Raw genomic sequence first — 19,472 nt, forward strand, 5'->3', positions numbered from 1 at the left:
GCGGGCCGACTGGTGTGCCGAGCTGGGCACCAGTGAGCACTGGGCCTGGAGGGGCAGGAGCCGCAGGTGAGTGTCTGCTGGGCAGCTCTGATGGCCGAGAGCGCCTTTCTGCCCTCCGTCCTCATCTCTCTGGTGGTTCTTTGGGAAGCTGGCTGGTTGCGCACACCATTTGGGTGCTGTGGTTGGGGTGGGGGATGGTAAGAATAAGATGCAGTGTTTGGAATAACCAGTTGGGAACTATTCTGGTTTTTCTTCCTATTCCTAATTGATTTAAACATGTGCGCTGACTTAAGGATCCCATCCAAGAGATTAGAGTGGCAGAGGACGGTTAAGAATTTCAGGAAGCAGAAACATGCATCTTTTTTTTTTTTTTTTTTTTTCGGTATCCGGGGCACGAACCCGTGTCCCCTGCATCGGCAGGCGGAGTCTCAACCACTGCGCCACCAGAGAAGCCCCCATGCATCTCTTTTTAAGGGGAAACTGGTATCAGTAATGTTATACTTAAGTTGGATAGTAGTACACAGGTGGTGGTTGTATTGTTTATATCCTTTATAGCTTAAGTATTACATAGTATATATTTTAAGTAAATAAGATGGGAAAAATGTCAGATATTTAGGGCAATTACAGAGAGAAGCTGGTTTAGGTATGTGAAGGCATAGATCGCTCCTTGACTTGGCCTTTGAACAGGAAATGATAAAATGAAGAGACTAACGAGGTCTGGGTAAAAGCACTTTGCTTACTACAAACTGTACAGTCAGATTGAATCTTTTTCTATTTCATTTTTTTCATACTTTATTTTAAATTTTATTTATTATTATTTTTGGCTGCATTGGGTCTTCGTTGCTGTGCAGGGGCTTTCTCTAGTTGCAGCGAGCAGGGGCTACTCTTCTTCGCGGTGCGCGGGCTTCTCGCCGCAGAGCACGGGTGCTAGGCGCGCGGGCTCAATAGTTGTGGAACGGGTGCTCAGTAGTTGTGGCTCGAGGGCTCTAGAGCTCAGGCTCAGGAGTTTTGGCGCACGGGCTTAGTTGGTCCACAGCATGTGGGATCTTCCCAGACCAGGGTTCGAACCCATGTCCCCTGCCTTGGCAGGCGGATTCTTAACCACTGAGCCACCAGCGAAGTCCCAATCAGGTTGAATCTTAATGGTAACAAATGTTTTCCCATACATGTAAGAAGTTTCCTTATTGATCTTGGTTGCTCAGAGGACCAGATTGTAGACAGTTCAAAATGGGGCTGAGTCAGGCATTTAGGAGCCCCTGCTTCTGGCCGTCATCGCAGCCCCACGGGGAGACTGCCTGCTGGACCGCTGCCCAGCCGCCAGAGCTGGACTGTTCTCTCCCTGCTCCTCCTCTCCTTCCTGTGCTGTGTGCCTTTGGCGATCGTGCCACTTGGTGTTCCCTGAAGGTGTTTGATGTCCACGCTGCCCCTTCTTTCTGGGACAGCCTTCTGCCGCCTTCTCTGCTGAGCAGAGTTCTTCGTACCGTAGGAGCTCCTGAGGTTCACCCCCTGCCGGCTTCCTGTTCCCCCAGCCCCAGGCTGAAGCCGGGGTTCTCTTGCCGGTGTTCTTCTGTGGCCCTGTCCTTAGGGCTGGTCCAGCCGACACCCCTGCATCGGGAGCTCCGGGAGGTGCTCTTTCTGCTGGGTTTTCTTCATACCACAGAGCCCACTTGCTCAGCAAGGTGTCGGGTAAACGGGTGGGGATGAGCAAGCCGCTGTGTAGTGATCCTGGTGTCCAGAGGGGGGCAGCAGAGGCACGTCTGTTGATCCACTTCGCAGAAGGCTGGCTCCCCAAGACCCCGTTCTGTGTCTGGCTCCGTGTGCCGGTAAGCACACCAACCCCATTCCACTTCAGGTGTTCTAATGTAGGCAGAGAAGGTGTGTCCTGGCAGGTGGAGGTTCCTTCATGTGAGAGCAGCAGGCACAGGTGACAGCCCCCCGGGCTGCGAGGCAAGAGCCCTGGTTTGCTCTCCAGCTGAGTGCACAGCTTATGCGTCGAGGTTGCCTTTTAACTTCTGAATAGGTCCGTGTGGAGTTAGGAGGTGGCTATCCTGCTGTTCGCGCATTCAGCGCTGTGCAAGAACTGCAGGTACGACACGAGAGAGGCCTGCCTACATTGTGCCCTCGAGACTGAGGACGCCAGGTACACGCCTTGGAAACCATGAGGCCGCGTGGGGGGTAGACCCTCGAGGGCAGACTGTGTAGGTGGCGTACTGCGCTCTTGGAGGAGAAGGCGGGTCCTGTGAGACGGGGGGCTGTGGCGGCATCTCAGGTGGCCTCAAACATGGGAAAGGTTTAGAGCGGGTTAGAGAATTAGTGTTCTGAATGGTTACCGTACGCCAGAACTCCCTAGATGCATTTAATCCTCATAGCTTTGTGAGACGAATAATATTATTTTCTTTAATACATATAAGAAAAGGCTCAGATGACGGGCCCTGCCCGCAATCACAGAGCCAGTAAGTGGCAAAGCCAGGATTCAAAACCGGGTCTTTGGGACTTCACAGCCCATGTGTTCTGACCCCACCGGTCCGTGTCCAAGGAGCTGGTCTCCCCTGGGCCGTGGGATACCGTACGCTGGCACTGTGGGCACAGGGGTTAGGCTCTCTTGATGTTTTGTTCTTTGAAGGAAATGGGTATCTGTCTTGGGAGAAACCACTTCTGAAAACAAAGTAAATTGAAAGCTTTCCGTCCTCTCTGGAATCCGAATGGGGAATCCGGGCTTTTGGAAACCAACTGAGGCATCGTCCTGTCGGCCATCAGGCTGGTCCAGCATTCTGTGCTGGGTGCAGGGAGTTTCCCTTGGGAAGGATCCCAGAGCCGGGGCGCACAGTGTTTCCCAGACGGAGCAGCAAGAGCTCACCGGGGACGGGGACAGAGGCGCACCCGCCCACGTGCCTGTCCCCCCACCTTCTTTCTCCCTGTCGCTCTCGAGGGAGGGCTCTGACCCCACTCTGTCCCCGACCTCCCGCCCCCTCTCCAGCCCGCCGAATCGGAGCCCTGCCCCCTCGCCCGTCCGGCGCCTGCACCGCGGACCCTCCGTGCCGTTGGTCGTGGGCCACTGCCTTCTGGAGCCTGTGTCTTCCACGACCTCTGGTTCCAGTCTTCCCTGCCCCTCCGTTCTTCCCCGCCACCCCTGCTCTGCGCTCTTCCAGCCCTTCCTCCTCGGCAGGCAGGCGCCTGGGGCTTCCTGGGCTTCCTCCTCTTCTCCTCCCAGGACCCTCCTGAGCTGCCGTTGCTGCTCTGCCGCCCCTGCATCACTCGGGCCTCCCTGTGGAGCTTCCCGACACCACGTGTACAACGGCGCCTGACTTCCGGCGGCCGTATCTGGCCATTCTTTTCCTTTCCCGTACATTTCTTCATCTGTTTAAAGTATTGCTGCAGGTATGCATTTCCTTTAGTTCCCAGGTCCTCTTTAGAACAAGGGTATAAACAAATAAACCAAACCACTCCCTTCCCTCTGACCCTAAAAGGCAAGAAAGAGCCTTTCTTGTTAGTTCATGGCTAAGCTGACACTAGAACCCAGGAACACCCATTCCTAGTTAGAAACGGCGAGGTAAACCTGCACTACTAATGCCTGGCCGCCGTGTGGGCTGCGTCCTCTGCCGGAGAATTTGGTCCCTCTTGTCACCTGTCCCTTCCAGCTTGTCCGGGATGGCCATACTGCACGTGAATGGCAACCTCTGGAGATATGAAAGCATCCTTTTCCAAGATAGAGTGTTGATGATGGCAGACTTTTGGAAAACATCAGGGGACACTAAGAGAAGCCTAACATAAGACAATACTCCCCTCCTGGTATTGCTAGATTTGGAAAAAGAAATGTCTTGCTGCACGAATCCACACAGCTGGGGTGCCGTGGCGCTAGGTGAAGAGCCCGTTTCCGTGTGGTGTGATGTCAGAAAAGCTGTGCTGGAGCCAGGCGACCAGTCCTACTCCCTTTAGGTCTCACCTGACAACGCTGTGACCTTGGGTGGATACTTTAGTGTTTCCTTGGGCCCCAGTCAGCTCTTCTGTAACATGGGAATGATTTTATCCTCTCTGCCTGAAGTCTTGAAATTAGATCCTGTGGCTCCTCAAACTCATAAGATCTTTAGCCGCAGGTCTGTGCCCTGTCCTCTGGCTCACCCCCTGCCCTGTAGCCGTCCCTGCGTGCTTCCAGGTTGACCTTTGGGAAGTTCCTTCTCACCTCCCTGAAATGTGCCTGTGCCTGTGCCACCTCATACACAGGATGTAGTCCGAGGAATGACAGGCCCTGGTAGAGGACCAGTAGACATTCTGTAATGAATGACCGCAGCATCCCGAGTGCTATACAGACATACACTCAGCTTGGTTCCTGCCCCGTTTGAAGTTAACCCTTAAGTACCATTCCGTCTTCACAGATTTTAAATGTAGGACTCTCTAAAGCTATTCCAAAAACCAGTTTCCTGTTAGTGGGTTCTGGATGAGAGATTATCCTCTCATCATTCTGGGGAAAACAGCTTTGTACTCTCCCTGGAAATCTTCTTGGTTATTTTCCTTTCATTCTTCTAGTTAAAGTAGCTTTATTTTACTTAGTCCTTCAAACCTGCATGGAGAATATTTTCATGGGCATTAAGACTGCTTCCCAATGAATTACCATTTCTGGGAAAAATAATTAAGGGGAACTCTTTATTTGACTAGTTGGGATGGATATTATAGCACCTTTCTTTCTTTCCCAAATCACCACGCGGAGCTATTAACGTGGGGATGGAAACAATGCAGCAGGAGTGGTGGTGATGCGAGAGTAACAGCCAGGCCGTCCTGAACACTTGCGCCTGGTCCTCACAGCAGCCCTGCTGATTTCTGCTCATAATCCTGTTGCAGCTGTTAATACCTTTGCTGCACCAGACACTTGGGTTTAGAGTGCTTAAATGTTTTATCCGGGGTCATCTAGCAAGGAAGTTGAGGAGCCAGGGTTCAGACCTAGGCGGTCTGATTCCCATGTCAGGGTACTTTATCACCACACTGTACTTGTCAGAAGATAGTCTAGGTCTTTTATTATGATGACGATGGTTTTCTTGATGTTCATTGATGATTTGCTCTAGGCATTTTGCACAGCTTCTTAAGATGAAATTAGCCGCTGTGTAGTATTAAAGGACCACTGTGAACTTGAGAGGCAGAGAACAAATTATTTTTGTCTAGTCAGGCTTAAATTCTCTGCTAAGTGTTTGAATTCCACCGATCATGTAACCTCAGGGTCATAGCAAATACAAAGAAAAATGCTTCCTGCCCTCTAGGAAACAGAGTAGACAGGCGTGGTAATTAGAAGACTTCAGCATCGGAATCCCTTCCTCTGCCACTGCATTGCGGATGTTAGCCTAGTTTTATCTGGAGGCCAGAGCAGGGATAGCTGTGAAGCCACTGTGCTTCCCTTGCAGGACCTTGTGGGCCGAGACCATCGTCTTTTCAGGGCAGTGAAGAGCCATGTGGTGTGCAGATTCACGAGGCCCAGGTGGTGTGCTGGGTGTGGGTGGGTCTGGCACGGGCGTTGCCAAGTTTTGTCTGTAAACGGCCAGGTAACATACATTTTAGGTTTGGCAGGCCATTTTGTCTCCATAGCAAACATTAAACTCTGCTGCTGTTGTTGGTAAAACTTGATTTACAGAATGTGGCAGCCAGGTTTGGCTCCAGGACTACAGTTGGCTCCCCTGTCTGGGTTTAGAAGGTACAAGGGCTCAGGCTCTACTGAAGACGTAGTGTGTCCCCCAGGAAGCCGTATGTTAAGGTGCATCACTCCTGTGAATTTGGAATCCATACCTGGGTAAAGGAAAGTGAATGAAAATGTTCCTTCCCTCCTCAAAAACATTTAAAACTCAAGTACTGGGGTTTTCTGGGTTTTGTTTTTATAGATTTTTTTTTCTTACAACTTAGTAAAAGTTTCATATATTGACACAGGTTACAAAGTAATATACATAATATTCGTTAAAAATAGACTATAATATACTATATATAGGTATAGAACATACGTACATAGATAAAAATCTAGGCATACGTGTAGTAGAATAAAAATGGGCTTATCTTCATGTGGTGGAATTCAGCTTATTTTTATTTTCACGTGTTGATCTGTTTTCCAATTTTTTCCGGGAAAAACATGTATGATTTCAAATATTTAGGACTCCAAGTGAGGCAAAAGGCCCTCGATTTCACCCGCAGACCTGTTTTTACCAGCTCCGTCTCTCTCATTCTGTAAAACTTGCCGGAGCGGGCAGTGCGATAAGCCAGTCAGAGACTTGCGGCTTCACTGTGGCGTCTGTCGAGGACACAGAGAAGAGACAGCAGCCAAGAAGTGGTGCGGTGGGGTGCTCTGTGTGTTTGCAGGTGGAGGTGGTGGGTGAGGATGCTGGCTGGTAACCCAGGCAGCATTTCCTGAGGGGTTCGTCCTCGGTGTGCTCACCGACTCCAAGGCTGGTCCACAGCTTTGCAAGTTTGGGGACTCAGGTTTTTCCACTTCACCCAGAGAAGAGGAATCTATTAAGGAAAGAGGCACACATACCGAACTCACAGTGGATTGAGACATGTATGGCGATTCCAGTTTACTAATCCACGCGGAGGAAACAAATCTCTTAACATATAGCCTGGTTGGGCACTTCTGTTTCAGGCTATGGCATATCTTGTGATAGACAGACTCTCCCACTGAGAATAAGCAGAAAAGCTGGATAAACATAAGAAAACAAAGTCTTTGAAGGCATTGGAGAGACGGTAAGGAAGTGAGGACTTGAGGGACCCAGATCCCAGAGAGAAGGAAAGCATAGGAGGCGAGCCCAGCACCCGGCTGTGCTTGTCCCCCAAGGTGCTGGCTGACCAGTGAGGCAGTGGCTGCAAGGCTGAGAAGCTGGGCGAGGTTCCCAGCCATCTCTCAGTGCTTAGGAAGCAGAAATTAGAGTTCAGAAACGGGCCCCAGTGGACACCCCAGACTTCCCCTGGGACGATCAAAGGACTGCCTTCCAGCAGAAGGTGCTTACCAGACATGGCCAGCTCTGTAAAGACTGAAGCCCAGCTTCCAGGTGGCTCAGTCTCAAAGTGGGTGAAGGGGGTTTGCCTTACCCCATGGTTTTCACAGCGTGGTCTCCACATCAGCAGCATCACCTGAGAACTAATCAGAAATGCAGATTCCCAGACCCCCTCCACACCTGCTAAATCAGGACTTATGAGGGGAGAACCTCATGAGATTTGTATTTCACAAGCCTTCCAAGTGATTCTGATGCAATGAAAGTTTGAGAACCAGTTTCTTAGCCTAACTAAGCTGGAGAAAAGAATATCCTCTCTGGAGGATGACAACATCTTCCAGAGCCACAAGTTATTACTACATTTTTTCATTAAAAATTCTGGCATTAATTCAAAAATTACCAGACAGACTGCCTAATAAGACTGATTTACAAAAGACTAAGAGAAAATACAGACACTAAGAACAGACCCAGATATCGATTATTATCAGATGTGGACTTTCAAATAATCATAGTAAATTACGGTTAATATGTTCAAGAAAATAGAAGGCAAGGTAGAGAATTTCAATAGAGAACTGCCCTCTCTTTGGAAAGATGGAAATGCTAGAACTGAAAAATAAAATAACAAATGAAGAAATTCAGTTGTAGTAAAGCAGCTGAAGAGAGGATTTGTGAACTAATTAGATTGGACAGTGGAAAACACCCAGAGAGAGAGGAGAATAGAAAGCACAGGAAAAGTGTAGTAAATAATTGGAGGGTGGCCGATGAGTTGTAATAGAAGTGCACCTGTAGTTGGAGAAGGAGAAATGAGGGCTGGCTGCTCCTCCTGAGCCCCACTTCTTCCTGAAAAGTGGCTGCTCAGACTGGTTATTCAGACGTAGGCGTGTGGCCGACGTTCTCTTGAAAATGAACAAAGCGAACCTGTCATTCTGAGTGTTGGTTGCCAATTGTAACATTTAGAGCAGAAATTAGGACTCTGGAAAACTTGTACCTGTCACTGTGTGTGATATGTTGACTGCTTCCCAATGTGGAAAGACTGTTCTGAGACCAAAGACAATATTAGAAAATGTGGGGTTTTTTTTTAACTTTTATTATTTTTTATTGATACAATTGAAATACAACAATCTTTTTTAGTATACAACATAATGATTTGGTAAGCATATTACAAAATGCTTACCACAATAAATTTCGTTAACATCTGTCACCACACATGTTTTCCTTGTGATGAGCACTTTTAAGATCTGCTTTCTTGGCAGCTTTTGAATACATTAGTGTTGTTAACTATGGTCACCTTGCTGTGCGTACATTCCCAGGACTTATTTATCTTATAACTGGAAGTTTGTACCTTTTGACCACCTCCACCCACTTCGCCCACCCCCCACCTCTGGCAACCACCAGTCTGTTCTCTGTACCTATGAATTCAGTTTTTTGGATTCCACATACAAATGAGATCGTACAGTATTTGTCTTTCTCTGTTTCTCTTAGCATAATGCCCTCAAGGCCCATCCACGTTGTTGCAAATGGCAAGATTTCCTCTTTATTATGACTGAATAATATTCCATGATGTATGTACACGTGCACACGCACATGTGTGTGTGTGTATACACACACACATATATACGCCACATTTTCTTTATCCGTTCATCTGTCAGTAGACACTTAGGTTGTTTCCGTAGCTTGGCAATGGTGAATAGTCCTGCTGTGAACGTTGGGCTACAGATTTAGCACAGATGGAGATTGTGATTTGGTTTCCTTCAGATAAACACCCAGAAGTGGAACTTCATATGGTAGCTCTATTTTTAATTTTTCGAGGAACCTTCATACTGTTTTCCAGAGTGGCTGCACCAATTTACATTCCCACCAGCAGTGCATGAGGGCTCCCTTTTCTCCACACCCTCACCAACACTCGTTATTTCTTACCTAATAGCCGTTCTGACAGGTGTGAGGTGACATCTCACTGCGGTTTGATTTGCATTTCCCTGATGATGAGTGATGTTGAGCATCTTTTCATGTGCCTGTTGGCCATCTGTGTACCTGCTTTGGAAAAAGTCTGTTCAGATCCTCTGTCCCTTTTTTAATCAGGTTTGTTTTCTTTTGAGTTGTATGAGTTCTTTATCTAGTTTGGCTATTAACCCCTTATCAGATATGTGACTTGCAAATATTTTCTCCCAGTTCAGTAGGTTGCCTTATTGTTTTGTTGCTGATTTTCTTTGCTGTGCAGAAGCAAAAAGCTCGATGAAGTCCCACTTGTTCGTTTTTGGTTTTGGTGTCAAATCCAAAAAATCATTGCCAAGACTGATGTTAAGGAGCTTAAACCGTATGTTGAAGAATGTGATTTTTAAAATTACTATTGCATGATGAAATGGGTCACCATTTGGGAGATTTTACCAAAGACACGCCTGGGTAAGACATTCCATCCAAAGTACAAGATCGACCACTGGATTTTGGCATCACAGAATATGAAAATTCTGTTAACATCATTTCAGCTTCCACATTGCGACTAACCTTGAAGAAAGTACCACTTGTGTTTGACTATAGGATCAAAGAAGACGGTCCACAATTATCTGAAAAAGCTACTCTAATACTCCTTGCTCTTCCAACTACATAGCTGTGCAGGACTGGATATTTTTTATGTATTTTAACTAAAAAGACATACTGCAGCATATCGAATGCAGAAATGTATATGAGAATTGGGCTCTCTTCTATTAAGCCAACATTAAAGAAATTTACAAAAATGTAAAATAATGCCACTCTTACTAAATTCTTTTGTTTTAGAAAATTTAGTTATTTTTCATAAAAGATAAGTTATTGATGTTAACATGAATAGGACTGTCATTTTCAGATGAATTAATAAACACGTTTCATTTCTCAACTTTACTGCCTAATAAGGTAAATATTAATAGATAATACCCCACATAAACAAAAGCGGTTTGGGGATCCTCAATAATTTTTTAAAATATAAAAGGGTCCTCAGCCCAAACAGTTTGAGAACCGTTGCTATAGGTACAAGTAGACCTAATTTTATCGTACTTCACATTATCACTTCCAGATACTGCGTTGTTCACAAGTTGAAGGTCGGTGTGTGTCGAACAAGTCTCTTGGCGCAATTTTTCCAACAGCGTCTGGTCACTTCGTGTCTCTGTGTCACATTTGGTTATTCTCACAATATTTCAACCTTTTTCATTATTGTATTTGTTATGGTATCTGTGATCAGTGATATTCGATGTTACTCTTATAATTGTTTGGGGTGCCACACACCACACCCATATGAAACCACAAACTTCATCAACAAATGCTGTATTTTTACTGCTCTATCCAGCAGCGGTTCCCCTGTCCCTCTCCCTCTCCTTGGGCCTCCCTATTCCCTGAGACACAACAATACTGAAATTAGGCCAATTAATAACCCTACAAGGGTCTCTAAGTATTCAAGTGAAAGGGAGACTTGCACATCTCTCACTTTAAATCAAAAACTAGAAATTATTACCCTTAGTGAGGAAGGCGTGTGGAAAGCCAAGATAGGCCTAAAGCTGGGCCTCTTGCACCAAACAGCCAAGCTGGAAACGCAAAGGAAAAATTCTTGAAGGGAATTAAAAGCGCTACTTCGGTGAACACACAAATGATAAGAAAGCAAAACAGCCTTATCGCTGATATGGAGAAAGTCTGAGTGGTCTGGATAGAAGATCAAACCAGAAACAACAAAGCCTCATCCAGAGCAAGGCCCTAACTCTCTTCAGTTCCATGAAGGCTGAAAGCGGTGGGGAAGCTGCAGAAGAAAAACTTGAAGCTTGGCAGAGGTTGATTCATGAGGTTTAAGGAAGGATGCATTCTCACTAACATAAACGTGCAAGGTGAAGCAGCAGGTGCTGATGTAGAAGCTGCAGCAAGTTATCCAGGAGATCCAGCTAAGATAATTCCTGAAAGTAGCTGCACTAAACAACAGATTTTCAATGTAGGTTAGACAGCCTTCTATTGGAAGAAGATGCCACCCAGGACTTCCATAGTTAGAGAGGGGACGTCAGTGCCTGGCTTCAAAGGACAGGCTGACCCTCCTGTTAGGGGCTAGTGCAGCTGGTGACTTTCAGTTGAAGCCAGTGCTCATTTACCATTCCGAAAATCCTAGGGCCCTTAAGAATTATGCTACATCTACTCTGCCTGTGCCCTGTAAATGGAACAACAAAGCCTGGATGACAGCACATCTGTTTACAACATGGTTTACTGAATATTTTAAGCCCACTGTTGTGACTTACTCGGAAAAAAAAAAAGGTTCAAAATATGACTGCTCATTGACAGTGCACCTGGTGTCAGCCAGGAGCTCTGATGGAGATGGGCAGAGACTCATGTTGCTTTCATGCTGCAAACACAACATCCGTCCTGCAGCCTGTGGGTCAGGGAGTAACTGTCAAGCCTTATTGTTTAAGAAATACATTTTGGGGACTTCCCTGGTGGTGCAGTGGATAAGAACCCACCTGCCAGTGCAGGCGACACGGGTTGGATCCCTGGTCCGGGAAGATCCCACATGCCGCGGAGCAACTAAGCCTGTGTGCCACAACTACTGAGCCTGTGCTCTAGAGCCTGCAAGCCACAACTACTGAGCCCTTTTGCCACAACTACTGAAGCCTGCGCGCCTAGAGCCCGTGCTCTGCAACAAAGAGAAGCCACTGCAGTGAGAAGCCTGCGCACCGCAGCGAAGAGTAGCCCCCGCTCGCCGCAACTAGAGAAAGCCCGCGCGTAGCAACGAAGACCCAGTACAGCCAAAAATAAATAAATAAATTTATGAAAAAAGAAAAAAAAGAAATACATCTCATCAGGCTATAGGTGCCATAGATTGGTGACCCCTCTGATGGATCTAGGCAAAGTCAATTGAAAACCCTCTGGAAAGGAATCACCATTCTAGATGCCATTAAGAACATTTGTGATTTATGGGAAGAGATCAGAATATCCACCTTAACAGGAGTTTGGAAAAAGTAGATTCCAACTCATGGATGATTTCGAGGGGTTCAAGACTCCAGTGGAGGAGGTAACTGCAGATTTGGTGGAGAAAGCAAGAGAAATAGAATTAGAAATGGGGGCCTAAAGATGTGACTGAATTGCTGCAATCTCATGATACAACTTGAAGGATGAGGAGTTGCTTCTTATGGGTGACCAAAGAAAGTGGTTTCTTATTCGTAGCACTAGTTACAGTAGTGAAGACATAGAAACAGCCTAAATGTCTATCCACAGGTGACTGGATCAAGAAGATGTGGTACACATATACAATGGAATATCACTCAGCCATAAAAAAAAAGAATGAAATAATGCCATTTGCAGCAACGTGGGTGGACCTAGAGGTTATCATACTAGGTGAAGTAAGCTAGACAAAGACAAATACCATATGGTATCACCTGTATGTGGAATCTTAAAAAAAAAATAAAAGATACAAACGAACTTATATACAAAACAGAAATAGACTCACAGACATAGAAAACAAACTTATGGTTACCGAAGGGGAAGGGTAGGAGTAGATTAGGAGTTTGGGATCAACGTGTACACGCTTCTACACATAAAACAGATAAACAATAAGGACTACTGTGTAGCACAGGGAACTCAATATTTTGTAATAATCTATAAGGGAAAAGAATCTGAAAAAGGATAGATATATGTATATGTGTAACTGAATCACTTTGCTATACACTTGAAACTAACACACGTAAATCAGCTATACTCCAATTAAAAAAATAAAATTTAAAGAAAAAAAGAAAGTGTTTTTTTGCAGTGGACTCTACTCCTGGTGAAGATGCTGTGAAGGTTATTAAGATGACAACAGAGGATTTAGAATATTACATAACTTAGTTGATAAAGCAGGGGCAGGATTTGAGAGGATTGACTCCAGTCTTGAAAGAAGTTCTACTGTGGGTAAAATGGTATCAGCCAGCATCACAGGCTACAGAGAAATCATTCATGAAGGGAAGAGTCAGTCAGTGAGGCAAACGTCACTGCTGTCTTCTTTCAAGACATCGCCACGGCCACCCCAGCCCACAGCAACCACCATCCTGACCAGCGAGTCGCCAGCAACATCAAGGCAAGACCCTCCACCAGCAAAAAGATTACAGCTTGCCGAAGGCTCAGATGATGGCTAGCGTTTTTAGCAATATTTTTAAATTAAAGTATGTACCTTGTTTTTTTAAGATATGCACACTTTCTACAGTATAGCGTAAACATAATTTTCATATGTACTGGACAACCAAAAATTTCACATGACTGACTTTATTGCAAGATTCACTTCATTGTGGTGGTCTGGAACTGACCTTGCGGTATCTCTGAGATATGCTTGTATTACAGTGACAATTAAAATGTATTATTAGGATATTATGAACCGTTTTGTGGTACTGAATATGAAAATATAGATAAGATTCCTTGAAAAACAAATATTACCAAGACAGAACACCTGAATAGGCCTAATTCTGTTAAAGAAATTGCAACCCTTATTTAAAACCTTCCCATAAAGAACACTCTAAAGCCAGATGGCTCCATTGGTGAACGCTTCCAATTATTTAAGGAGGAAATGACCCCAGTCTTACACAGATTCTCAAAGAAAATAGACAAGGAGAAAACACTTGCCAACTTTCATAACTTTCATTTCAAGACTGGCTGGGTTATTATAAGGGAAAATTACAGGCCAGTTTCTTGCATGAACACGGGTGGAGGAATCCTAAAGTAAATAACACTGAATCTATATAAAAAGTAAGTCTCTATAAATGGTGATACATCATGATTAAGTTGAGCTCATCGCAAGCATCTAGGGTGGTTTTGTCATTCAAAACTTGCTCGGTGTAATTCTCCATACTAACAGAAGAAAGAAGGAAATGCTAATCTCGGTATACAGGGAAGAAAAGCCTGTGATAAAGTTCACACACTAAAGATTAAACAACAAAACAAGCCCCTCCTACTGCACTCCCATGGGCGGGGAAGGAGTTGCCTTCACCTGAGGAGCAGTCTGCAGGGTCCTGGCCAGAAGCTGTCTCTCTGAAGGCAGGCGCGAAGCAGGGAAACGACTGCCATCAGTGCTAGCCAGAGCGCGAAGGCAGGAAACGAAATAAAAAGTCTCAGCATGGGAAAGCGGAAAGAAAGTTCTCATCTTACAGTTACAGGTGGTGTGATTCCGCACGAACACTGATACGTTTACAGATGATGTCTTGGCTTATGTAATGCTCACCGATAGGCTGTCGGGTTGAGTCGGCCTCACTTCACCGTGGCTCACAGAAAGCCCCTCCGTGTGCAGACGCACCTGCTGCCCCCAGGGCCTTACCTCTGCTGTGACCCTTCTTCCCCGCAGGTCGTATCTGACTCCTGTACGGGACGAGGAAGCAGAGTCATTACGGAAAGCGCGCTCCAGACAAGCTCGGCAGACTCGCAGGTCTACCCAAGTGAGTGTGACCTCCGTGTTTAAGTCCTTTTTTGTCTGTGTGCCTTTCCACTGGAAGTACAATTAAACCGTGATAAAATGTGTGCCTTATTCCAGCCATTGTAGTGAAAGCTTTCCTGTTAGGTCTTACACTACATAGAATCAAATGGATTCATAGCTACATATACCCCCTCTCGCTTCTGTTCTGCAGGCGCAGAGCAGGTTTCTCTCCTTCCCTCCCTAAGACTAATCATTCCACGTGTGCTTAAGGCCAACACCTTAATTCCTGCAGGAGAACAGTCTGGCACAATCTCAGAGTGTTAACCATAGAGTTACCACGGGACCCAGCCATGTTGCTCCTGGTTGTGTACTCAAGAAAAATAAAGCAGGCTTCTACAGAAAAGCCCTGCACAGATATTTATAACAGCATTATTCACAGGAGCCAGAGACCCAAATTCAGTGTCATCTCTGGCCAGAGTTAACTTGCTGTATAGACCAAGATTACGTGTGGAGTGTGCAGGTTCGCCGGAGGGCGGAACCCTGGGCTCCCTGCAGCGTCAAGGTCAGAGTTCTGTGGCTGGTGGTGCCCCAGCGAGTGCTGGGCAGTGGGCCCAAGCGGGGCCATTGCACAGACCAAATAAATGAAGCAGCTAACAAAACTGGAAAAAACCCTCACAAACTTCCATTGATTTGGGAATAAAAAGAAATGAAGTCCTGACGCGTGCCAATGCTGCAGTGTGGATGAACCTTAAGAAAAAGTTATGCTGCGTGAAAGAAACCTGGCATGATTCCATTTGCATGAAAATGTCCAGAATAGGCAAATCCAGAGAGATAGAAAGTGGATTAGTATTTGCTGGGGGCTGGAGAGAGGGAGGAATGGGAAGTGACCACTAAGGGTGTGGGGTTTCTTTCTTTCTGGGGTGATGAAATGTCCTGAAATTAGATGGGGATTTTGCACAGCTCTGTGAATATACTAGAAAACAGCCAGTTGTACGCTTTAAAAGGGCGGATCTTAGGTGGATTATGTTTCAGTAATGATGTTAGAAAAAAGAAGAGTCCCTCGGGGAAGCTTTGGAGTAAGGAAGATATGATCTACGTTATATTTTCCAAAGGTCGCTGTGCAGAGAACTGCTGGGAGTGGCCTGTGAAGCCTGGAGGCCCGTGGGAAGCTGTTCCTTAGCTGAGCTGGAGATGACAGGCGTGTGGCAGCAACAGTTGAGGGAGGCTGTGATTGGGCGTCAAGGAAGCAGAGGAGGATGAGCCGGACAGCAGAACCGAGGAGCAGTCAGAGGGCTGAGGGGTCAACCAGGAGATGGTACCCGAGGGAGTGAAAGGCAGTCTCCAGTGAAGAGGGGAAGCTCCGCAGCTTCAGATGCTACAGACGCCAAGCAGGAGAGCTGAGGACTGAGAGAGGGACCTATGCGTAGCCCCCGAGTGCCCTTGTGCCGTTCCTGACCCTCCAGGGTCGGGCAGGTGCCGTCCTGTGTAGTCATCGCCACAGCTGTTACTGCTTGTGCTTCATGGTGGTTTGTTTCCCCAGAGGATGTAACCCCCACGAGGGCCAGACAAGCATTTGTTTTGGTTTGGTTTACTGTGGCAGGCGACACGTAACATACAGCTTAATATTCTAGCCATTTTTAAGCATACGGTTCATCGGCACCACCCTCTCCAGAACAGCTTTCGTCTCCCCAAACTGAACCTCTCTACTCATTAAACAGCTCCCTCTCTCCCCACAGCTTCTGGCAACACCGCTCTACTTTCTATCTCTATGACCTTGACTCTAGGTGCTCATGCGAGTGGAATCACACAGTTTTTGTCTTTTTTTGTGACTGGCTTGTTTCACTCAGTGTAATGTCTTCAAGGTTCATCCATGTGGTAGCACATGTCAGAATTGCCTTCCTTCGTAGGGCTGAATAATATTTTGTTGTATGTTTAGACCACATTTGGTTCATCCATCATCCGTTGATGGACACTTAGGTTGCTTCCACCTGTTGGCTGCTGTGAACAGTCTTGCTGTGAGCATCAGTGTGCAAATATCTCATGAGATCCTGCTTTTAGTTCTTTTGGGTGTAGACCCAGAAATAGAATAGGCTGGATCGTATGTTTCTGTCTTAATACTTACTTTCCATTATACTCATCTGTTTTCTTATGTCTTTTCCATTAGATTATGGTTCTTGAGTACAGGAATCATTTGATTTGTCTTTGTAGTTCCAGTACTTAAGAACGCAGTAACTTTTTATTAAGCGAATGAGTGAACAAATTAGCTAATAGTTGCCTTCCGGCTTTGGAACTTCCCTCTTCTGAGGACATGAGCATATGACTACTTGAGTTAAGAATCAACTCACTGTCTTCCTAACCCTTTTCCCCCTTGTCCTGCAGATGTCTCCTCATTATTTCCTTTTTTTCTGTACTACTGCTCCTATGAGCCTGGGGAAATTTTTAATTGGTGGAATGTCTCTGTGTGATTCCTACAGTTAAAAAATTATGTTAGAGAAAAGCTAGTTCAGGGCTTGTGGGGTTTTTAAAAAAATTTTTTTAAATGGAGGTATAGTTGGTTTACAATACTGTTAGCTTCGGGTGTACATCATACTGAATCAAATTTTTTGAGATTATATGCTAGGGCTTCCCTGGTGGCGCAGTGGTTGAGAGTCCGCCTGCCGATGCAGGGGACATGGGTTCGTGCCCCGGTCCGGGAAGATCCCACATGCCGCGGAGCGGCTGGGCCCGTGAGCCATGGCCGCTGAGCCTGCGCGTCTGGAGCCTGTGCTCCGCAACGGGAGAGGCCACAGCAGTGAGAGACCCGCATACCACAAAAAAAAAAAAAAAAAAAAAAGATTGTATGCCATTTATAGTTATAAAATATTGGCTGTACTCCCTGTGTTGTAAATATATCCTTGTAGCTTATTTTATGCCTAATAAGTTGTACCTCTTAATCCCCTGCCCCAGTATTTCCCTCCCCCTTCCCTCTCCCTCTGGCAACCACTGGTTTTTCCTCTGTATCTGTGAGTCTGTGTCTTTTTGTTATATTCACTAGTTGGTTTTATTTTTTAGATTCCACACGGAAGTGATGTCTCACAGTATTTGTCCTGTGACTTTTTTCACTCAGCATGTTACACTCCAGGTCCATCCGTGTTGTTGCAAATGGCTAATACTCCATATATGTATGTATGCATATGTGGAGTATGTGTATATATGTGTGTGTCTGTGTGTGCCTCACGTCTTCTGTATCCATGCATCTGTTGATAGACAGCTAGATGGCTTCCGTATCTTGGCAGTTGTAAATAAGGCTGCCATGAATATCGGGGTGCATGTGTCTTTTCGAATTAGTGTTTTTGGTTTTTTTCAGATATAAGCCCAGGAGTGGAATTGCTGGATCATACGGGCGTTCTATTTTTAGTTTACTGAGGGTCCTCTATACTGTTTTCCACAGTGGCTGTACCAGTGTACACTCCCATCAACAGTGTACTAGGGTTCCCTTTTCTCTGCATTCTCACCAACAGTTGTCATTTATGGTCTTTCTGATGACAGCCATTCTGACAGGTGTGAGGTGACATGTCACTGTGGTTTGATTTGCATTTCCCTGATGATGAGTGATGTTGAGCATCTTTTCATGTACCTGTTGGCCATCCGTATGTCTTCTTTGGAAAAATGTCTATTCAGGTCTTCAGCCCATTTTTAAATTGGCTTGTTTGTTTTTTTGACATTGAGTTGTATGAGCTGTTTATATATTTTGGAGATTAACCCCTTATTGGTCATATCATTTGCAAATATTTTCTCCCATTCAGTAGGATGTCTTTTCGTTTTGTTGATGGTTTCCTTTACTGTGCAGAAACTTTTAAGTTTCATTAGGCCCCATTTGCTTATTTTTGTTTTTGTTTCCTTGCCGTAGGAGGCAGATCCAAAAAAATATTGCTGTGATTTATGTCAAAGAGTGTTCTGCCTGTGTGTTCTCCTAGGAGAAATTCTGCTAACTTTGGGTGTTGTTTATTCTTCTTTTTCTGATTCCTTTAGGTTAAGGTTAGGTTGTTTATTTGAGATTTTTCTTGTTTCCTGAGAGGGCTGTATTGCTATAAACTTCCCTCTTAGATTGCTTTGCAGCATCCCGAAGATCTTGGAACACTGTGTTTTCCTTTCATTTGTCTCCAGGTATATTTGGAATTCTTTGATTTTTCCAGTGATCCATTGGTTGTTCAGTAGCATTTTGTTTGGGCCACACACGTTTGTGTTCTCTGCGGTTTTTACTCTTGTAGTTGATTTCTAGTCTCATAGCCTTGTGGTTGGAAAAGATGCTTGATAATGATTGCAGCCTTCTCAAATGTACTGTGACTTGTTCCATGATATAGCACAGATGTATCCTGGAGAATATGCATTTGAAAAGAGTGTGTATTCTGCTGCTTTTGGATGGAATATTCTCTCTATATATTAAGTCCATCTGGTCTGATGTGCCATTTAAGGCCAGAGATTCCTTACTGATCTTTTGTGTGGATGATCTGCCCATTGATGTAAGTGGGCTGTTAAAGTCCCCTGCTATTTTTGTGTTACTGTTGATTTCTCCCTTTATGTCTATTAATATTTGCTTTATTCATTTAGGTGCTCCTGTGTTGGGTGCAAATATATTTTCAGTTGTTATATCTTCTTCTTGGATTCGTCCCTTGATTATTATGTACTGTCCTTCTTTGTCTCTTGTAACAGTCTTTATTTTATTTTTATTATTTATTTATTTATTTATGGCTGTGTTGGGTCTTCGTTGCTGTGCACAGGCTTTCTCTAGTTGGGGCGAGCGGGGGCTACTCTTCGTTGCAGTGTGTGGGCTTCTCACTGTGGTGGCTTCTCTTATTGTGGAGCACGGGCTCTAGGCGCACGGGCTTCAGTAGTTGCAACACGTGAGCTCAGTAGTTGTGGCACGCAGGCTCTAGAGCGCAGGCTCGGTAGTTGTGGCACATGGGATTAGTTGCTCCACGGCATGTGGGATCTTCCCAGACCAGGGATCGAACCCACGTCTCCCACACTGGCAGGTGGATTCTTAACCACTGTGCCACCAGGGAAGTCCCAACAGTCTCTATTTTAAAGTCTATTTTTCTGTTATAAGTATTGCTACCCAGCTTTCTTTTCATTTCCGTTTGTATGGAATACCT

The 19,472-nt window shown here is 45.4% G+C and overlaps 1 protein-coding gene across 7 annotated transcripts in view; it reads left to right on the forward strand.

Annotated features, from left to right (window-relative positions):
* The window catches only part of PPP1R12B (protein phosphatase 1 regulatory subunit 12B), a 148,079-nt gene that overhangs the window by 41,381 nt on the left and 87,226 nt on the right, over positions 1-19,472 (forward strand). For 4 of the 7 annotated variants that reach the window (XM_024749641.1, XM_024749642.1, XM_024749643.1 and 1 more), the window contains one exon: positions 14,269-14,359. The exons of 2 other annotated variants lie outside the window; for them this stretch is intronic. In XM_024749641.1, the coding sequence (XP_024605409.1) occupies positions 14,269-14,359 (91 nt within the window). Of the gene's footprint in view, positions 1-14,268; positions 14,360-19,472 lie in introns of those variants that run through there. One more of the 7 variants, XM_024749646.1, reaches the window with a different exon arrangement.

The sequence above is a fragment of the Neophocaena asiaeorientalis genome, unplaced genomic scaffold, assembly GCF_003031525.2.
Source record: "Neophocaena asiaeorientalis asiaeorientalis breed wild unplaced genomic scaffold, Neophocaena_asiaeorientalis_V1.1 scaffold44, whole genome shotgun sequence".
Lineage (NCBI taxonomy): Eukaryota > Metazoa > Chordata > Mammalia > Artiodactyla > Phocoenidae > Neophocaena > Neophocaena asiaeorientalis.